At 36.8% G+C, this 22,804-nt stretch overlaps 1 protein-coding gene across 1 annotated transcript in view; it reads right to left on the reverse strand.

The window, feature by feature from the left end:
* Window positions 1-22,804, reverse strand: part of LOC150080595 (cartilage oligomeric matrix protein-like) — a 301,419-nt gene that overhangs the window by 86,831 nt on the left and 191,784 nt on the right. Inside the window, exons 12-14 of the mRNA XM_090382000.1 lie at window positions 20,455-20,559; window positions 11,932-12,039; window positions 5,018-5,186 (exon numbers count right to left, since the gene is read on the reverse strand). Coding sequence (XP_090238126.1) covers window positions 5,018-5,186; window positions 11,932-12,039; window positions 20,455-20,559 — 382 coding nt within the window. The remainder of the gene's footprint in view (window positions 1-5,017; window positions 5,187-11,931; window positions 12,040-20,454; window positions 20,560-22,804) is intronic.

Consider the following 22,804-nt stretch of genomic DNA (forward strand, 5'->3'; position numbering starts at 1 on the left):
CAGCGTCTGCAGACTAGACACCTACGAAGTGATCTGACTGAGGTGTTTAAGACTTTGAATGGCTTGAGCACACTCAGTGCTGATGGAATTCTTCCTCTTTCTCAGACAATGCACATGAGGGGACATAAATTCAAAGTATGGAAGGATGGTTGCAGAATAGATGTGTGGAAATCTGCCTTCAGCCAATGGGTGGTTGATTGCTGGAACACGCTTCATCCCATTATTGGGGAATTGGATAGTTTAAACAAATTTAAAGAAGAACCAGAGAAACTACTTTGTTTTCTTGCATATTTTCTAGAATATGGAGTACAATAATATTGTACTCCATATTATAGAAAATATTAGACGTATCTTCTTGGAATAATATTATCATAATGGTATTCCAACAGCTTCATATCTATAGCTTTATCATCCAATAAAGTAGGTTTCCCTTTTTTTTCCCTCGACTCTTGCTCCCACATATAATCCAAATCAATCTAATGCTGTGGGTAGCGCCACCAAATCTCTATAAATATCTTTGACTCTTTTCAAAAGAAGAGGGGGTGAATCAGGTTAATCAATGACACACCCATCACAATCTCAATCCATTCCTATTACAGAGACATTCAGTTTGTTAGACACATTCTTTAGAACTGGTATCTTTTCCATTCCGCTTCTTTCAGTAAAATCATTCAGAAGAGGAGAATTCCGATGGCCAGGCACCATTCTGTCCGTGTTGTAAACTCCAACATTCATTCTTTGAGAAAAACTTTCCTTTGATTTGTATTTTTTTTTTAAAAATGCTGTTTATAGAAATTGATGCAGCCTTGAGCAATCGCTTTTTTAAAGCTTTGATCTTATATGCTGCAGCCTTTCGTGTTTAGAATTAATCTAACAAAAATGAAATTATACGAGAATATAGAATCATTCACACAGCATCCAAGATGAAAAACATCGATCTGAACTTTTCCACTTTGACGTTTTATAAACCACATGTCTAAAACAATTATCTAGTCCTTTCAGAACACATTTTAAACCTAATTTACCATCTAAAAATATCCCCAAGATGTTAATTAGCTATTAATTTTATGTGGGCAAAGAAACAATTTCAGTGGCTTAAGACATAATTATTTTGATATATTTAGATAGCTAGTAAGCCTAATAAAACTTTAAGAATAAATCTTGTGGTATTAACAAAGCAAACCTTAGAATCGCTAAACAGATCTGGTGTCACGGTTTTCTAAAAAATTGCATACATTCCAGAATAAGGTATTAAGTTTGTTCGAAGCAAGCTTAAAATGCGGGTTTATATTTGACAGTGTTTCGAGCTGTACGAAAGATCCAATTTACCGATGGGAGAGTTTCATATGCCAGAAATTTATCTCTATTAAAAGACACGACTCATCTCCCATAATTAGGGATTCTCCGATAAACTTTCTTGACATTGATAACTTAGAACTTGGCAACGTTGTGCAATGGACTTTAGAAAATGAGCAAGATAGCGACAAATTCTCTCAATTAATTTCGGACATTCTCATCAGAAAAAGCAGAGGATCAAAAAGGCATCTTGTTTGTGGATCTAGTATTACCATCTTTAGAAAACAATTCAGATTTCTTTGAGCACTTTGATTGGTTCTAAACTGCAGTCGTAGAGTGCGCTTCTTTAAGAACGTGGGCCAGTCAAAATAATTCTGAGAATTGTTAATTAACATAACTAATTAACTAACTCACCGTTGAAACGCTACAGATGGCCTGTCATTTTTCCTGCAGGAAAAATGTGTAACAGAAAAATGTTAAAAAATTACTAATTTTTACTCATGAGGGCAGTTATTTCTGTTGAAAAGAGAAAACACAAAATAGCAAAACTTTTGGCTATTATTACTTCTCAACCGGCTAGCTTGAGAAACAAATGTTACAGCATACACTGGGTGTGAGCAGAATTTCGGGCGTCTCTCTTCCAACGAATAGCACATTCCAACCTCTTCGGCATTTAAATTACTCTTTAAGTATATCCTCTTTCCTCTCACAAAAAAAAATAAGCTTGCATATCTCTGATTTAGCAGATTTTCAACGTATCCAGTTTTAAATAAGAGGAACGTAAGTTCAAATGGGTGGGAATTTCTATAAATTCTCTTTTAACTTAAGAGAGCAATTTGTTTGATCGCTACATGAGACATCCACATGTTCTTGAAGTGATGCAAGTCCTGCTGTCAAGATGTTCCAAAATGTATAATGACACATTTAGTGAGAATTGAATAATTTATATCAGCCGATGGGCAGCTCATAACAGAACAACCTTGAAATGCAGTTGACGTTCAAGAGTAAGCGAAGTGTACTTTGGCCCAACAAGAGTTCTTTTGCTTCAGAAGATATTTAAATGTCTTTATCGTTAAGCGCATATCGGCTTTGACTCAGCTTCTGTCGTTTATATTTCGATTAAAACAAAAATAGAAAATAAAAATACTGTAAATATTTAGCTGAAAGTCTACTAAAACACTAACATATTTCTATCAGCGTTAAAAAATAATAAAATATTTATTCAGTGCCAGAGTTCTCATGGTCATCTCAAGGTTCTAAATTTCATTAATTCTATTTAATTTTGTTTCTGCGATATGTCTGCGCGGTAGCACAGTGGTATCGTCACCATCCTCCCCACACCGGGTGGAAAAGGCCTGTGTTCGAATCCCGTCGATGACGCGAAGAACTTTAATGGCCTTTTTTCACTCTATGGCTGAGTTAGTCGGTTTCGGGCGTAGATAGCAAGGTTTTTTTCACCACCAGACTGAGGGTTTTTCGTCCAGAAAAACAGGCAAATCGACCAGGAACACATGCAATTTACAGACACAAATATGGGTTGATGTAATCAATTACAGGTAACCCTAATATAATAATTTGATTTTGATTTGTTTCTGCGATATAATATTCATATTGTATAGATTGAGTATTTCAAGAATTGGTGCTCCTGAAAAACTTGATAGATTCTGTTCGAATGCCTACTTAAATGATTTATGATATAACTGCATTTTAATTAGGTGTCTACAATATATCTAAAACACACTAAGCCGATTTCTATCTTTCCAAACTGCCCGTAAAGAGTGGACCTCGTATTATGGTATTATATAAGCAGACTTGTAATAATAAAACTGGGGTTAATTTTCTATGTATTAAATCGCCCTGCAAAGGGCGATTTAATACATAGAAAATTAACCCCAGTTTTAGGGGGTAGAATAATAAAGGCATTTTTTATATTATTTTATTTATTGTACACCCTCCCTATGAATACTCTTCGTCATAAACTCATCACATCTACTGCAAAAGCAAATGATATAGCTCTATTGATATAGAGCTATATAATCACATTTTTGTGTCTGCTCTCCAAATCATTAGAACTCATGATGCAGCGGCCTGTCTACACTGCTAGGAAAACTTCGTGATGGTATGATGGTATAACGTAGCAGTGGAGCGTTATACCTTCATGGGGCCCCAAGCAAAATGGAATTTTAAGACCCCATCAACGTTAAATATTGAGTGACAGAAAAACAAGGAGAGCTGAACGAAGTTCAGCCTCACCGTGTTCTTCTGTCACTCAATATTTAATGTTCTAACACTCGTTTTTTTATGTTTCTTACAGTGGTTCATTTAGATTTCTTATACTCCTTAAAATCAAAAATTGCTGAATTATTCCGCTGCACCTCAGTTCTGCTTGGACATTCACTCAAGGCTGGTTGACAAGATCGTGGCTACCTTCTCCCTACTACTATACTGCCTTAAGCATAAGGGCGCCAGCAATGCCGGTTGCATAGAAGGCAGTCTTTATTTTTTCAATTAACTCAACTATTTAAGGAAGAACTAAATATAAATTGTCATTGAAATCGGTATAACCATTTTTAAAAAAACGTACCTTTTCAAATTAATCTTCAAGTAAAGTTATTTAACCTTCGCAGGTAGAAAGTTCAGTTTCCGATAAAAATCACTTAAAAATATTAGTAAAAAACAGCAATAAGTTTTTGAAACAGTGATTTTGGGACCTTCTGATCAGGGCCCTAGGCTGATGTCTTTTTTGCCTATAGGATAACGCACCACTGGTCTGTACAATTACCTCTAGGTTTTTTCATTCTCAACTATCTTGAGTTTATATTACTAAAACCCAAATTTCTTTATATTAAAACTCAGTTTCCATTTTTCAATAAACCGCCTAGTTTATCTACATCTTCTTGAAGTAACACACCTTGATTAACATAATTAACCACCACTCTCACTTTTGTAACATCAGAAAACATTAAACTAAAAAGATTACATCAATATCACTGATAAAAATTAAACATAGTGAGGGATCCCATCCAATACATTACATTAGTTTAGAAGGGCAATTGGCATTTATAAGTACTCTCTCCTTCTCATCCATCCATCCCTTTATCCAAAATAGTAAGTTCCCTTCCCCAATGTCACATTGCTCCAATTTATATAAAAAACGGCATGTGGAATAATATCAAATACTTTATTGAAATCTAACTCTATAATGGCAAAATTATTTTTTGTTGGGTATGATTTCATAAGAGCACTGGAAATTAGCTGATGAGTTAATTTCATGTGATCTTAGACCGGTTTTTCTGTCGCTTAAAAGTAAAAACGAAAGCGATTAACTTATAAAGGCCCCAATAAACTCCCAGCATTATGAATCAATTTCATGTCTGTCCTTTTCATTAAAAAAAATCAGCAAATAGAGCAGCATTCTTCTGCCACAGATGATCGCATCTAATAAGACAAATTCAGAAGCCCTCAGAAAATTTCGTTTTGATTTTTATTCTCCAGTTAGTGTACTAACAAATATTTGGCTTTTTGGCCTACCTACTTTACTAGCGTATAATAAAGTGAGTTCTTTTTTTCCCCCTTAAAACACAGTTAATTTTTGCATTCTACTTATTGTACAGAATATTTTGACCATTCTTGCAAAGATAGCCTACTAGCTTTGCGTTCAATGGTATGTAATCACCATTTTAGGAAACTAGTTTCTAACATTTACCATTTTTATACTCACCATCATTATCTGCATCTTCATCACAAGAATCTCCAATTCCATCGCCATCTGAATCTAATTGGTCCGAGTTGGGAACAGTTGGGCAATTGTCGCAAGCATCTCCTAGTCTGTCGGGTCCATCAGAGTCTGTATCTTCTTGGTTAGGGTTAGGAACAAGAGGACAATTATCCTACATTAAAGTATATAACAAATTGTTTATGCAAATGCATATTATGAATTAGGTTGATTAAAATGATACACATTATATTCACTCCTACAGCAATGCAATTGATTTCAATAGTAAAATTTGTATTTGAATTTTTCAACAGAAAAATTCGCATTTAAATTCCGAGTGTTTTAAAACTTCGGCTGAAGTTTGATATTTTTTTTATCCGACGATACAATTTCTAATTAATGGCTCAATATCCCATGAAATTGTTCGGAAATATTTCATCCTGCCTTTCAAAAAGAGTTGGAACTTATATGTGCATGGTACCTTATAAAGACATCTTTAACGTCTCCCTGCATAATTTCAACTTTTAAATCAGCACGTAAGCTAAGCTAAGAAACGTTGCTTTATGCCTTTCACCACACTCTGAATACACCTTCTATGCGATGTTTGCAGGAAAAAATTCAAATCGAATATTATTTAACTCAGAAATGTCTTCAATATGTGCTGCCCACTGGTTTGGAAACTGAACTGTTGCAAATTATTCATGCCTTCTCGTCAACTCCTTGCCCGGTAGGATTCGAGCCCTCTTGAAAAGCCATCGTTTTATTGGTTTTCCAAATAGAAGATGAAGTGTCTTTTAGATCCAGCTATCCTTACAGCAATAACATGGCTAGTTACAATATAAATTTGGTTTTCAGGAGACCTGTTTTTCTTAATGTAAATCGTAGTCAAAATGTCTACAGGCCATGTAATTAGTCTTTTACTAGTATGAAATCCGTCATATAGTTAAAGCCCAAAGCAGAAAGAACAACTTCTTGGCCATGATCTTATTTTAACTAGCCAAAATGAAGGATACGCTACAGAGTGAATTTGCTAAAGACCTTTAGCTAAAGACTGAAATTGCACAAAGACGTAACGCTTGAAAGGGTAGGGAAATTTGATTGATGGCGCACAGTAATAGTGACATACAATTCAACAAGTCCTTAATTCATACTATGGAACGTTGGCGTGAGCTACAAAGGTGATCTCTTTTAGTCCAAGTCAAGAAGGACAGCACCATGAATAACAACCATGGCACTACATATAGATGAATACCTCTGGCTAGGATATCAGAACTAATAGAAGCCTTATAGAAACCTAAATAAAAAATAGAATATAATTCGGATTCCCAAATTCGGCATCTTCCACTTATGATAAAACAGTCCCGTTCCCAAAATATGCCCTACTGCTGGACATCAGGATTCTCAGATGAACTCCCTTACCCCTATTCTCCTGTTGCAATCTAATATTTCAATTTCTTGAAATAAATAACGATTCTTTAAGGTGGCCTCAACTCCATTGTTCTAGGTATCTTACATTGTGCAGAATAGTTTTTGGTTTGATCTTGTTTAGTACAGATAAAAACGCCCCCGTTGTTTCATTTCTCGAATATACAGGCAGGCAGGCATCTATATCAGATGATGTATGGTTTCAGCATTTCGAAAAAAAGTCCTCAACAGAAACCACTATAAGACATCATCTACCTAGATTATTCTACATGTATTGTTTCTCCCTTCTGTACCTCTCACTGAGGAAGAAGTGATTAATTCCCAGTTGTAAATGTCCACGTTATTCTTCGCCCTGTGTCAAAACAAAGTACAGATATTTGTATTTATTAAAATCTCTAGAAGGCGTCAAAAAAGAGAAAAACTTGCAAGCGTTGCAATACATTTGATTACCAATCGATGTTTTTGAGGTGAAATTGTTTAAAATGGTGCACTTAGAAATTTGATTATTTATTCTGACACTCTACCGGATAATGAGAAAAATAATATCTTTAGTAAAAAGCAATTCAAAAAATAACCAAAATATATTTCAGACTACCTTATGTGTACCAACGAAGTCCGCTACAGAAAACTTTACAGAAAATTAAATAACGTGATGATTTCCAACTGCATAATGACTATAATATCTATACGCTTAGCTGTCTTGCATAAAAATTAAAAGATAACACAGAACTGTGCGTGCTACATTTTCAGGAATAGTTATGATGTACGCAAACCATTGATAAAGAAAACTGCACTTAGATGCAGTTTTGTTCTTTCAAGAGTTTTCAGGCTGAACATCACACAAAGCATTCTCCGTGATATTCCACATAATTCTTGTTGCAGTGGTGTCCAACTTATCTCAGCTGCACAGATTTAGCCAGTTGTATCAGCGCTCCCTACAGCATGGTATTAAATGTATTATTTAGCAGATTCAGTGCTATTTGAGTTTTTGGTTAAAAGAACTGGAAGCGCGCAGAAATAAAGCGTTGATACAAAATAAAATCTACTGTCTTGATGAGATGATATTTCTTCTGCCTGAATAGTCAATCTACCAATTAAAGAATTCAGTAGCACACTTAAAAAAGCCGTGTTGTTTTTGTACCATGTTGGCTGTCACTAAGATATAATTATTTTCGATGATGTGATTATGATCTCGCAACTTCAAAGGAGGAATATAAGCATCGGTCATTCTGAAAAGCTGGATTAGCAATTAAAAAATAACGTGATATGTTTTATTCTCTGGTTCGAAAACAGAATGCTTTTACTATTTTTTATATATCTATTGATTGTAAAAAATTAAAAGAATAAATAGACTTATATTCATCCAATACAGACTGCTTTTTTAGTGAGAAGGGATATTTAGAACAACGAAACGTAAATAAACCCATAATTTTATAGGCGGGCCAAAAAACAAGACCACCCAGCTAGTCGCGTGTACTTGAATAAATTTCTGGAAAAGGAAGGGGAGAAGGGAACTGAAAGGATCATAAGATATGAAGTCACGATTGTACTTAGGGACAAATATGGTAATGGATTATTCTGACTTAGATAATTATGGAAAGGCATCTAGTAAAGTAAGCTCTTTTCAAGTCTAGCGGATGCGCTAGACTTTTCAAAAGCCTAGCAATAAAAAAAGAAAGAAATTAAAAATTAAAATTACGTTAGCGTGAATTTTATGATTTCTCCAGGGTGGTCTTCAGTTTCGATCTTCATCATTGATTATTATTTTAACTGGAGACGTATAATCGTAAATTCTTTGATTCCGTGTTCGTCTAAAGATGCTCCTCCTCCGGTATATCCTGGTGGGACCTTTTGCCTTGTTCATAGCTAACAGACCACAGTTATCATGGAAAATAGTTCAGGCGCTAATGTAAAGAAGTGTATTTTAAGAAAACGTCTGACTGCCTACGTTTTTAGAGGTACGCAAGTTATTCTATCAGTTGGATATAATTTTCTTCTTTTTATTACCTAAAGTAATTTTTCTGAAGAAGAATAGTGCTTAAACTCTTATTAATTACTTGCCTGATTTCTTTCTTAAATTTGCTTCAGATTTTTATGTACCTATTTATCTAGTTTGTTTCCATAATAAAAAAAATTATACTAGTTCTTTTTATAATTTAATACTATATTTTTAAAGCACTTCATATAGTGGGAAAGGTTCCCGAAATGGTTTCGAAAGTTATGCACATTCCAAACAAACATCACATTTCAAACTGTAATAGAAATTTTATATTTTTCCTCTACCATTCTACAGCCTGAAGAAATTACAACACCGGGGAACCGAACACGGCATGCTTAAATCCAAAGACTCAGGTCAAACCCGGAGAGGTTTGACCTGATACGCGCAATGACAACTAGTATACATGAGCCTGCATATATGTTGTGTAAAAGGAATTACGTGGAAATTAATAATTAAATTTCCAAAGGTAAAAACTCTACATATTTGCAAATTAAATGGCTTATTGATCGATACCCAAAGGGTAAAAGAAGATTTTCTACACCAAGGCGCGTTCATTTAACTAAATGTTAATTGATGTTAACATTTCGGATTCGCTACGGGATTGTATCCTCAAGACAAGCTGCTATAAGGACGACCGGACTGGTCTGAAACAGGTTGCAAACTGTGGCCTATTAAGATGGGTCATGGTATGTTATTCTTATATAACAGAATTAATTTTAAAAATTTGTTTCCTTTCATAATACCAAAGCTATGTTAACCAATATTTTTAGTGTTATGTTATTCCTCCGATAAATCAAAGCGGAACAATTCAAGGAGACGTACATGATATATCTAATACTTTGTCAATCCCATATTTTAAAAGCGCAAAATTTTAGAATAAAGGCGTGATCATAACCTATGATGTCCAACAAAAACATAAGAGGATTCGACACAAGAAAGATGGTTTCCAATGCTCAATTCTTCGAATAATATCCGAATAGTGATGAGAGATTGTGGACTAAAACCTTCAGATTCCGAGTTTAAGTGAAAGCTGCGGAAGACGTTATGAATCGTGCAAACTCTGTTCCTCCGATTCTAAGAGGATAATAGGTTTCATTCCCTCACCACCCCAAGTCACGCACACATACATCCATTCACATACCACACAGTAATAGCTGAGGGTAATACATCAACAGCCACACATCTGTCGATAGCAAGTGTCTGAAATTTCGACTTTCAAATCTCCCGATGACGAGGCTAGACATGTAGTAACATAAGGCACTCACTTGAAAAGCTACTTACAGCATTCACCTGGATCGTGATTGCATTTCCATGTCCCTGACAGATACATGCAGAATTTCTCTTCCGCACTATTGGGTTTTCAGCATCTTTTATAAAGTACCAGGGACACTTTAAATGCGGTTAGATACTCCCTCCTCTGCTTCATATCTTTGGGCGTGCCATTTGGAGAAATTTTAAATATCTCCAATTGACTAGAGTGTAAAATGTAGAAAGAATATTACAAAATACCTTTTCGCATTGTGCTCTTGGATGCAAGTTAAAAATAAAAATAACTGAAGCAAATTTGACTCATTTGCAGCTTCGAGTGCATAAATAACTAAGATCTTCGACTGCACGCTGTTGATCACATCAGGCAGTAAATAAATAGGCATAAGATTTACTGTCTCACGGAAAAAAACAAATACAGTTTAGTTTAACTCAGACAGTTAGCATAAAAAAAGGTCCACTGACTTCGTCATTAGCAAATAATGAGCATAACGATCTGTAATGCCATGGAGATAATTATGACGTTCGAAAGGCTGAAAATGTGTTTAATGATTTACTTAAAATAAGTACTGGCTGATGTATTTTGCTTTCGTTTTGTAATGCCGAAGAAAAAGATAATGTCCCTTCAAATTTCATGAAAGGCAAAATAAATTGGAAAATAAATGCAGCTTTATCGGTTTTTTTTTTTTAATTTCTACAGAAATCTCGAAGAAAAACATATGAAGTCTTGAACTTTGAGTTACATTCGGGCGACGAATTAAAAAAAACCTCTAACCTTCAATTAATACAAATAGTTTGTCATTTACTCATAATTAGCTATTAAAATGTTAATATGAAGTATAATGATTTTTTTAGTTAAGCGAAACAACGAGTCCTCTCGTGCAGCATGAAATGAAAAAGGCAATCGCGTGACAATTGCACTGAATAAAAACAAGTCAATTTATAGTTTGTTAAGCGAGTCAATGTTTCAGAATGAAACACATTCGTGAGAAGAAAAATAAAAAGCAAAAGCGCGAATGATCATTATAGGTCTTGTTCTCTAAGCAGTAGGAAGAAGGTGAACATAATTAAAGAGATCATTAGTGATATTTAGTGGAAAGAATATAAGAAATAATTACGACGTTAAGGAATCCAGATGAAATAAACGATGATTTAAACTATAATGCTACATATCTCGAAGACATTATGACATATAGACTAAGAAAATAACAGTGTGGCACCCAAGAGGAGCCTAAAAGAAAACCTGGAAGACAAAAACGCAGATGGACAGATGAAATTCAAGAGTTCGTGGGCAGTAAATGAATGACCATTGCACAAAACAGAAGGAACTGTAAAGTTGCTGGAAAGGCCTTTATCCTGCAGTGGATTGGCTGATGACGTTACATATATCAAATTTTAATGAGAATTTTAACATTAAACGAAGACATGGATAAATTACATAATTATTTATATTATTACTTTCTCTACCGCGTATTTCTTCACCCTATCAACAGAAAACTAGTTTATATTTATCATTATTATTCCTGCATAGCAAACTATAGTGTTTTGTCCAAACTATTCTACAGCTCCCCTTCCGTTATGTGATTAAATGTCTCACCGTTGTAGTAATGTCTGTTAAGTAGAAGTTGTCAAAGCCTCAATATCCAGGAGCTGCAACGGTCACAGATGCCGCTTTGAAAGGACTAATACCCATATCTGCGACTGCATGCACTTAATGCAGTTCTCACTGATAAACAGCAGCTTCGTTGCAACTTTAATTCACTCGCTTTGTGGTAGAACTCAGATGAAATCCAAAATCAAACCTGCAATACACGCGTGGGCGAGTCTTTACAGGCAATCATCTCTTCATTAGAGAATGGAATTATTTAAGGTAATTCAGTAGAACGACAGCTGCGAGCGGATGTTTAATTGAAGCTGGCAGATATTCGGCAATCTCAGTCACTTCCTAGGCCACTGTGTTTCCGCTAGCTGTTTATACTCTGGCTGTCATTGGGTTATCTTATGTCATGCTTGTTATTCGCCACCTATATTATTTCCTACATGAGGCGTATATCGTTATGCATTTAAGTTAAACGACTGCTTTTAATATTTACCGCCAGTCCTTTATTTGCTTCCTTTTTCGGCACTGTACTTCTAGAAATAAGCAAATATATCATAAACATAATAAAATCAAAAATCATCAACACAAATAAAATTTGAATTCTACATTTTATTACTAAAGCTGACATACTGGATTGTTGACGATTCCATCGTTATCAGCGTCTTCGTCGCAAGCATCACCCACGCCGTCAGAATCTGCATCTTCTTGACCACTATTTGGAGTATCGGGACAGTTATCCTACAAAAATATATTTGATTTAATAAACAAGATGTACAGTTGTATCCACAACAAACAGAATATAATGTTCTAAGTCGAATTCTGAAGGGACAAGGTAAAAGGGTGAATTCAACCTTTTAAAGTTTATAGACAGCGTTTAAATTCGATTCTTAACTTACAACTAGTGTGAGAACTAATACAAGTATTTGTGATAATGTTACCTTTATCACAGACAAACAAGGGATGGCACAGAACATTACTTCAAACTAATAACACTAAGAATTGGACATATTTCAAAAGAGTAATGGTCTTTGTGTTTAGAGGTGGCATATTACATACGTTATAAAGGTATATTCGCATATGAGCCTAGAACACCTCCAGGCCTTTATATAAGTTCAAATGCAACATGGTCAGGCGCATTAGGTTAACATGACTGAAAAGTTATAAGAATGACGTAGAAATTTTGAGATAGTTTAGCGGTGTCGCCACTCTTCAAGCACTTGTTAGGAAAGGACTGGAGGAATTTCTAAGGTCCTTTTCAGCCGAGACTGCAGTTAGCCAATCAAATGGAGCGAGTAGGATTTTTACCCTTGAGTTATTCAGCGTTTTACAGCCAGAACCATATGCAAATAGGCTCGTAAACACACTTCTATAGACATAATACATATATACGAATATGAATTGGTGATAGGTGGGTATCCCTAACATGAATATTTATTAGTGGGTTAGACTGAGCGCTCACAGAGAGAGAGAGTGGCAGGTAATCTGGAACTGCTCGCAATTTTAAAACAGCGAGAACTATCCCATTTCTAATGATATGAGGTGAATTCTAGCTTCAATAGATATATAGGAAGTGATAGAGTTTCTAAAGATTGTGATTTAATATACGCATAGATTTGACCTCGGAAACAGAGGAGGATTGTACCACTAACAAATATTTAGTATGTTCTGAACAGTTACTGTCTGTGAACAGTATTTTTAGTTTTTTTTCTAACTGGAAGTTGTACTTAGGCACCCAGAGCTTGGGTATATTTAGCTGTTCGGTTATGACTTCTTATATTCTGTTCAATATAAGAAAGCATGATAAATATGGTGTCGAAAGGGAAAAGAAAAGTTTGCTGCGCACTATTGACGTGGGCTGGTGCATTAACAAAACTGACATTTTTAATAGCTTGCAAGCACTGGATAAACTGTTCTTAGCATTATGCATACGTCACATGATAAAGTTTTTATAAGCCGGATTAGTATTAGTAATAACCACATGGTGCAAGAAAGCCTATGGCTTATGTTGCACTGCACCAACCAAAAAAAAAAAAAAAAAAAAAAAAACCGAATAAAACATGATAAAAAAAAATAATAATAATAAACGAAAAGGAAATTAAACCTATCATCCTATGCGTTTCCCTCACCCGAAGATACAATCCAGATGACCTTTGAATTTCCCCAAACTGTCAGCCTCTACCACCCATGTAGGCAACTTATTCCAGTAATTTATAACTCGTTGGCTAAAATAAAACTTCCTGCGGTCCAATCTAAACATCCCCCCTCCGTAACTTGAATTTATGTCCCCTAGTTCTAGCATCATTTATAATCTCATTTTACTGATGTCTCTCAGAGCCTTAAACACCTCAATCAAATCTACTCTGTGTCTTGTTTCCAAACTCTGCAACCCACATATTCGAAGTCTTTCTTCATAAGGACGCCCTTTTGCCGATCTCACCAGGCGAGTTACCCTTCTTTGCATCCTTTCAAGAAGCTCGATGTCTTTCTTTAGGTGTGGTCTTCATACTTGAACACAGTATTCCAAGTGTGGTCTAACAAAAGCCTTATATAATGGGATTATCACGTCCCTATCTCTACTTGCAAAAGTTCGATAGATCATCGATAGGACACCATGGGCCTTCCTTGCGACCTGTTTATAATGCTCAGAGAATTTCATGTCTGACCGTATCGTAACACCCAAGTCCCTTTCCTCCAGTACTAGGTTTAGTTGAACTCCACCAAGTGAATAAGTTATTTTGGGATTACTGTTTCCCAGGTGTAATACCTTACACTTTGTTGGATTAAAGCATAGCTGCCATTTTTCTGACCATTCCTGAAGCCCATCTAGGTCTCTCTGAAGAAGCTCAGCTTGACAGTGATCATTAACTACTCTACCAATTTTAACATCATCTGCAAATTTAGACATCACGCCCTCTATCTCTTCATCGATGTCGTTTATGAAAATTAAAAACAACAGTGGTCCTAATACTGATCCTTGGGAACCCCACTTCTTACATCAACCTAATCTGAGGAATAGCCATTTATCACAACCCTCTGCCTCCTGCCCTGAAGCCATCCTTCTATCCATCTAAGGATTTTCCCAGTAATTCCAACCTGTTCCAGCTTATAAAGCAACCGCTCATGTGGGACTGAGTCAAAAGCTTTGCTGAAATCTAAATAAACAATGTCGAAATTATTCCCTAAATCCAGCTCGAGAGTGACCCTTTCAGAAAAGCGAACCAGATTTGTTAAACATGATTTTCCTTTTACAAAACCATGCTGAGTATCCTTGAGAATTTCAATTCTATCCAAATGATCCTGAATTCCACCCTTGATCATTGCCTCCATGATTTTCCCTACCACTGAAGTCAGACTGACAGGTCGATAATTTCCCACTTCACTCTTAGAGCCACCCAAGTGCCAATGGGAGATACGTTGGCACTTTTCTAATCCAAGGGAATCTCCCCAGAGTCTAGTGATGCTCGCATAATTAGCCTCAATGGTTCAATGCACTCACTTGCCGCTTCCCTTAAGATTACAGGGTACATTCCATCAACTCCAGGAGCCTTACTGGCCTGTAGGCTCGAAAGTTTTTTTCATTAAATAATCATACGAAATTTCAATATCATTAATTACATATTTTTCAACTTCGCTCCCACAATTCCTTTAGCTGAAATTTTAAATTTCATGCCAGCTTGCATAAGGGGCAATATTAGTTAAAAATAATTATAATCGTGATCCGTAGGCAAACCACGAAGTCCAACCTTCGAATATTTATTTAATGTTTTCTTAATTCACAGATGAGCGTCAAATTTTGATCAAAGTTGAAACGTGAAAGAAGCCTGACAAGTCAAATTTCGCTTTGTCATCTAAGGATAAATGGGAAAACGACGTGATCCTCCGACGATACAGAAGGCGAACTGATGTTTGAAATTTAAGACAAATGCGAAGACCATGCACAAGTTAGCCTCGAATAGTTTCATCCGAGAAGAGGAACTCGCCAACCTCTATGCCCATTTGCTGATGAGATTTTCTTTGTGCACCGACTGAACCAACTTTGCCGTTTCCTGTGTGTAACTGCGTAATGCATTACCTGATTGGCTTTCTAAGGAACTGCCAAGAGGCACAGGTCGATCTCTTTTGTCACGTTTCTTAATTGTGCCGTGCATTTCATATACAGTTCCAAGAGGCTCGGCCATTACTATTCGCTTTAAAAGTCTTACCTTTCCATGAAAAGCGAACAAGATTCAAGGAATCCAGTTATTCCACCACTTCCCACAAACAGTTCCGATATTTGAATCAATGTTTGTAATTTGTAATGGCAGGTAAGAGAATGAAATTCATAGCAGTGGTAGACAGAAGACCACTCTCTTCATTCAACCAATATTTTGAAACTATTAATAATAAAATCAAAATATAAGTGTTACGATAAAATTCCTGAACACGAGTTTTGGATTATCCCTAATTAAATATGAATACATAAATATATCGATTAAGTGTCTGTCTTCGTGCCCGATTCGGGTCAACGTTTCGCTCATCTTTCCTCCGCAAAACCTGAGGGTCTCTGCCAGTTGTCTTAAGCAGCCGTGAGAATTCCTTTTCGCGCGTTGTGCATTTCACTCTATCTGTCTATCTACAGTGCTCCCTGCGTGTGCTGATTAATATTTCTCTGTCACTCTTCTGACAGTGTTCGCTCTGCAATGGGCTCGGCTGATTGATTGAAATCATATTTCATTTATTTCCACAATTTCACTGGCCAAGATGAGGAGAAACACGGCTAATGATAGCTGATAAATAGGCTAACTTAAAGAAACAATTTATTTCATGCAAATGACACTGATTTAATCTGGGCCCACCCGAAAACCTGAAATTTGCCATTAATAGAATTAGTTGTAAGCTATTGCAGCGGAAATAAACATTCAGATGATGAATCGAAAATGGTGATCTTGAAAAATGTTAACTAATTAAACTATCATGAACTTGCAACCAACAGATTGTTATGGAGTATGAGGTATTTTATTGTCCCTCTAAAACGATGTTTTACTTTGAATTTACACATTTCTTTTTCTTATTATCTCACTTTAGCGGAGTTTATCCCGAATAGACAACCTCATGAACAATACTAGAGATTATTTACTCCAGTAAATAAGAACATCAATTAGCAATCAGAGTTAAACTTCATTGAGTCACTTACTGGCAACAGCAGTAGTGAATCTGTCAAAGAAGACCAGTGATTTGTCGCAGGATACAGCTTCATTTCTTTTGTAGTGTTCTTCCGGTGGAAACTGGTTACATGGCACTTCTTGGGTAATTAAATACGGAGGAAACGTGCGGCTGACCATCTTATCAAAACAAAGCAATACGATGACTACTCTCTGTCAATAGTTATTGATAAATTTAATACTTTTATGGCATTTTATGCATTCTTGATTTTCACTAATCGCGATAAAGAAAATGTTTAATTTTTGAAAGAGTCTTCTCAAAAAGTATGCACCCCAATATATTACAAATGTTTAATGAAAGCCTTGTTGAAGGTTCTCACTGTTTACGATAGAGGTTTCCAACTGGGAACCTCTGTTTATTGTAAAGAATGCTAATTACATACAATACTAAATGTTGCTGTTCAGTTAAGATAGTTCCTCCACACCCCACATTTTATAGGTCACCGACAACCCACATCATCCAGATCCACTTCACCAAAGAATGAATTATTAGCTTCTTATGGGGACAGAATTGTTTATTTTCTAATATTCGGATTTTGATGCAAATATCTTTAATAGTATCTGGAAAGGCAATTTTAGATTGGAAAAAAAAATGCATTATTTCTATTCTTGATATATAAATTCAACATTCATCGATATTGTTTGCTTTATTTTTAAATCTAGGAGATGACTGCAGAGAAGTTTAGAACATTTTTTACAATTATTATCATTAATCAATTAATGGACTAAAGAAATTGCACTAAGACGCTGGTTATGTATAAAGACCTCAAACAGTATCATGGTTCAAAAATGTCAAAATATGAAATACTCAGATATAACCTTTTATAAGTACAAAGTCGTCTCGTCCAGTTTTTCTCTCACGTTAATTCCCTGATAGTTCACTTAACGTGCGGCTTAATGAAAAAGAAGCATGTTTCTCATCATTAAATGAGAAGAATATTCAGAGCGTCACCTCAAGATTTCAAGCTTATTCAGGATGGGAACCAAAACTTCTCAAAGCTCTTTGAAGCAAAGAAAATTACTTGCCATTAAAGAAGTGTTAGTCCGAATGTCTCGTCAATCCAGCCAATTATTAGATATATTAAAAATGCGTCGCTTTCGCTGTGGCGTATAAATCCACATGTGTTCCTGGGTTGCACTTGAGAAGTTTGAATTCGAGAAGGGCACAAGCCAATCACAACCTCAAATAATGCGACCAGTACGACGACCTACGATGCCTACTCATAACGAAAATCAGATACTCCCCAGTTAACCAAGAGCACACCTTCTTGACACCGAGGAGGAATACAGAGCGCTCACGAGCTTCGCCCTACATTGTTTTCCAGAGGACGAACACTCAATGCTATCCATAGACCAAATTGAGATTGGACCGACCCAGAAATTTATCCAGATTAGGAAATGGAACACTAAATACTGGACGGGATTTCATCATCCCATGAATCAACCCACAACTGTCCAGATCCCTGCTGGGATTGGACTGAGACCACCAAACCGCAGCTCTAGTACTAAACGCCATTTGGCAATCTAAATAAGGCACCTTAGTCCTAATCACTTTTATTCCATATCCCTGGCGGGCGGAGACATTCTTCGCATATCTCTCTCCGCCGCACCCCTTCTTTCGTCTGGTGAGGCATGGCCTTGGCTCACTGCTGTTCTGGGACCGCCTTCCCTATTGACCCAATACTTCTGTCTTTTCCCACCAGTCTTCAGTCTCCTCCCCCCTGTCTATCCTGCAATGCGCAAGAGCCACACACAGCTTACTAAAATTAAAAACGCCTAAATTTCAACTGAGGTTATAAAAAGAACTTTCGGCTTTTCTACTTCTGGTGCTTCCCCCCCTTTTTTTCATAAGCCCTAGCCACTGAAATCCCCGGAAACTACGTGGAAGGCCCTGCCAAAGAAAAATTTCAAACTACTGTGTACCTGGTCTGCCTCCACGAAGCCAAGGGTGGGCAATGTTGGGCCCCAGCAGGGGTGTAGCGGCTAAATGGTCAGATGAACAACGATTCATAACACTACGCTTACAAAATTCATATACTTTTAAATCTCTGGCCTTTTACAGTGAACTGTTACACCCACAATGAAAGCAATGCGGAGATGGAGGAACCCCTGGTGCCGTTTGACATCAATATACTTTACACACTCTCTGACGAGAATTCACTACATCCCATGAATATGGAGCACCTGCTTAACACCGCTGAAGAATACACAGTCTTCACCACCTTTGCAAAGGACCTATTCCAGAGGCAAAAAAACCCCTACCCAGAACGTAAGAGATCTGGAAATTGGAACGTATTCTGCCATCGAAATTGACCGGGGCCCACCATCGACTTGAAGGCTGCACTAATCATCACCGTACCTCGGACGGGACCTCTGTCTCATGAATGACACCAAATCGGACCAGATACTCAACTTGGACTCTTCACCAACAGTGACAGCATGTTCGCTACTGCCAATGCCTGATGGCGATATGTACTGGGCTCCCTTTCCTGGTACCTTTACTCCCTTTCTCCTGGCGCCACGCCACGCCTTTCTCCTGGCGTGGGAAGAGAGAAGACTGTCTCCTCCCTTCCCCTGCCAACCCTTATTCTTCTCCTGGTAGGACACGGGCCTGCCTGACTGAACATCCTGTGATCGCCTTCTCTACCGTCCTAACCTAAATTTTTGCAGTTTTTTTTTTTTTTTTTTTTTTTTTAGGCCCTAGTCATTTAAATCTCAGGAAACTAGGTGGCAGGGCCTGCTAGAGTAAAAACTTCAAACTACTGGGTACCTGGTCTGCCTCCAAGGGGCCAAAGTGTGAGCAACGTTGGGTCCAGCGGCTAAACCGCCAGTTGAACAACGATACAATTTTACAAAATCCACTCTCTTTTAAATCTCTGGCCTTCCCAGCGAACCGTTACACCAACAACGAAAGCAACGCGGAGATGGGGGAACCCCTGGTGCCGCTAGACATCAATACACTTTAAACTCTCTGACTCTGTATACTGCAATAAACAGAAACTTCAATCTATCCAAAGAGCAATGCTCTTTGGATAACCAGAGCCTACCAAACCATGAAAACGCCAGTCTTACAAGTCTTGGCCAGCTGCCTATTCGAGGCGCCCCCGTAGCCAGGTGGAAAGGAGCAGCAGTGCGTAGCACACGCTTCTTGATTATACCGGGGTTCGATCCCGTCACCACCAAATACGGAGGGTGCGGAAAGGTCAGGGAATGACCACCGCATATCCCGGAGCAATATGGCCTTAGTTGCTAATGCTCCTAAAAACCAAATAACAAACAAACTAACAAGCTGCCTATCCCTTTACTTGGAGGTTGTAAACAGTGGTTTGTTCCAATGGTTAAAGAAAGATACCCCTACAAAGATCCTGGTACACAGATGAACATGAATAATGACCCTAAGAAGGAGCGAAAGCGTGTTACGAACAACACCCGGACCATCTGGCAAGAAACGTGGAATACTACCAAGAAGGGCAAAGTAACTAAAACGTTTATACCAGCGGTTGGCTGTACCTACCATCTAAAGTCTAAAGTGAATTAAATAACGAAATTAAAAAAAAAAGAAAAACATCTGATAAGTCAGTCTATAATTTGGGGAACTGTTTATGATGCAGCTAGGATTTGCTAGAAACAAAGTAGCTCCTCTGTTGCCGCGATACTTTCCTTTTACATTTCCTTTTTCAACAGTATTCGTGACTTTGCGATTACTCCCTCTCTAAGCAGCATGACTTCGACTGACTTCTATCCAAGAAAAACTTAAATTTAAAAAAAATATATATTCAAAAAGTAGTTATAAAAATTATTTTCCATAAAAATGAAATATTTCTAACACTGATCTGCTTTACTAAAATAGTACTATTTATCAAACAATCGGATCTAACCGTGTAGACAACCACTTTCAGGAACATCCTAAGTAAAAGAAAAGTACCGTAAAACTCATTTAGATCCAACTTACCGCGTGGCATCGAGGTGCATCACAGTTGAGGTTATGATCCGGCCATCCATCCAGGTCTCTGTCGAAGCCACATACCTTCCCATCGCCAGCCCATCCGACACGACACTGTTTTTCGCAAGAAAAATGTAATGAATAAATAAATATATTTGAAAATCATTAAACGCGCAAAGGTAGAATATTTTATGTATTCTCTACAGATTCCGCATAAATATATCAGATTCTACAACTGTATTAAAATCAGCATTAGCAAAATTCAAAACAGAAACTCCAATAAACTGCAAAACTATTCATTCTAAACAAAACCAGATAAAATTAAGATGTCGTCTCTTTAATGCTAATGGATTTTTTAAAAATATATATATTCCTTTAGCTAAACATTTGTTACGATAATCAGAACCGTTTAGTTCGTAAGAAAAAGTGTTTTATATTAAACTAGAAAAGAAAACTAGAAAAGAACTGTCAGTTGAAATTTGATTTACAACTTCCAGGTGTCATTTCTCTACATTGAAACGACCTCGCCATTGACGGGCATTCCATCAGAGATGCTGTGTTTCCTGCCACAACACTGCCATTTATTTCCTGATGGAATGCAATGATCATTTTAAAACTGGTAGGATGGCTTCACCGATGTGTTTTGAATGCGATATCTGAAAGTGGGATTTCATCCCCAGCATTTTTGAACTGGCAGTAGTGTATGGAAGAACGTTCACTTTCTTTTCAAGACCATCTGCCCTGGTTTTTCCTTTTAATTTCTTGAGAAATAGTCCATCTTAATTCTTAGAACAACAAAAGGGGAATTAAGTTCCGTTATTCTTCGAAAAGCAGCGCTAATTATCACTATTGTTTCTTATTATTGATGTTACCTGACATTATTGGACGACCCTGCAAAACTATTATATTCTATAAGAGTAGTTTAAGGGTGGAGAAATGATGTAAGAGACTAATTTCTTAAGATACAGAACCGCTTTCAGTTGAGATTTATTGCATGTATCCATCAACGAGCAGAGGTTAAGAGGTGAAATTAAAAATAAAAATATAAAAAAAAATGAAGATGTGCACGTGACTTGCGTTGCGATATCCTGGTATGTTCATTTTGCGTGTCTGTGCGGTGTCCAGACATGATTTAAGCCTTGTCGTTATTCCGTTTATGATCAATGGATGTAGTATTCTAGGAGAAACCCCATTCACCCAGGAAATTACTGAAAACAGCACGTTCCAAGGTCAAGAAAGAACAGACAATGACACGAGATTATCTTTAATCCAGTATAGAGTAATGCAAAATAAAAAAGTAGCTCTAAGAAAACCGACCTTTTTGACCATCATGTTCGGCTGTAATGAGGGGGTTCAAGTTCAACAGACTCCAGCGCCTTGCCGTTTATTTTGCATTTGGCCTTGTGGCGAAATTAGCAGTTATACAAAACACGCCGATGTTTACTTTCTTCTGGGCAACCACCAGAATAATACAAAGTTTCCAAAGCAAAATATTCAACTTTTGCTCGTAAATGGTTTTCATTTACTGAGCGAACAGGTATATTTCGAAATGTGTCTCTAAATAAAATATCTTTTATTTAGGAACATACTTTGTTAAACTATTGCAACAGCGAATTAATAAACCTATCTAATGATACGTATCGTTTTAAGTGTCCCTTAGGACTGACTGCTCAAAGTTTCCGTACCTGCTTATTATTAAATATATGTACAAGTCCTCTTCTGAATATCGTTTCAAGGTCATCGGTTATAAAAAGCCCATTACTAAGCACAGTTGCTGTTTACTGGCTACTTCTCCATGGTAATTACGATTCACTCTTCTATTACTATGCAAGACGAATATCGTAGGACTTCGAGTTCAGCTTTACTTGAAGACACGTATCGCTAGAAGGAATCGACCGATCACAGGTTGTCAGTTGATGTCAGGAAGGAAGGATGAGGTTCAGTCGATGAGCAAGACGTCACAAAAAATAAATAATACACCATGAAACGTACTTCTACATGAAGCTTACAGCAAACAAGAAGAAATCTTATCTGGGTCTACACTCTCAAAAACGTTCGCGGTGTGACTCCATTAAGTGAAAATGCAAGGATAAACAGAGTTAAATGCAGTGAACAGTTTATAGACAACTCAAAAGTGAATATGAACACAATTAAGAACTTTGCTTAATCTTTTTAAAACAGACAGCGGCAGACAATTTCGTTATCAGTTTCACTCATGAAAAATTGGATAGGACCTGAATCTTATGCATTACCAAAAGTATTCAGATATAAATGATACAAATGAATTTTAACAAATGATGTGTACGAATACTTTAATTAACAAATTCAGAGAGCATGGGTCTGTTTAATTTATTCATTA

The sequence above is a fragment of the Mastigoproctus giganteus genome, chromosome 9, assembly GCF_048544385.1.
Source record: "Mastigoproctus giganteus isolate SK-2022 chromosome 9, ASM4854438v1, whole genome shotgun sequence".
In the NCBI taxonomy this organism is placed as follows: Eukaryota; Metazoa; Arthropoda; class Arachnida; order Uropygi; family Thelyphonidae; genus Mastigoproctus; species Mastigoproctus giganteus.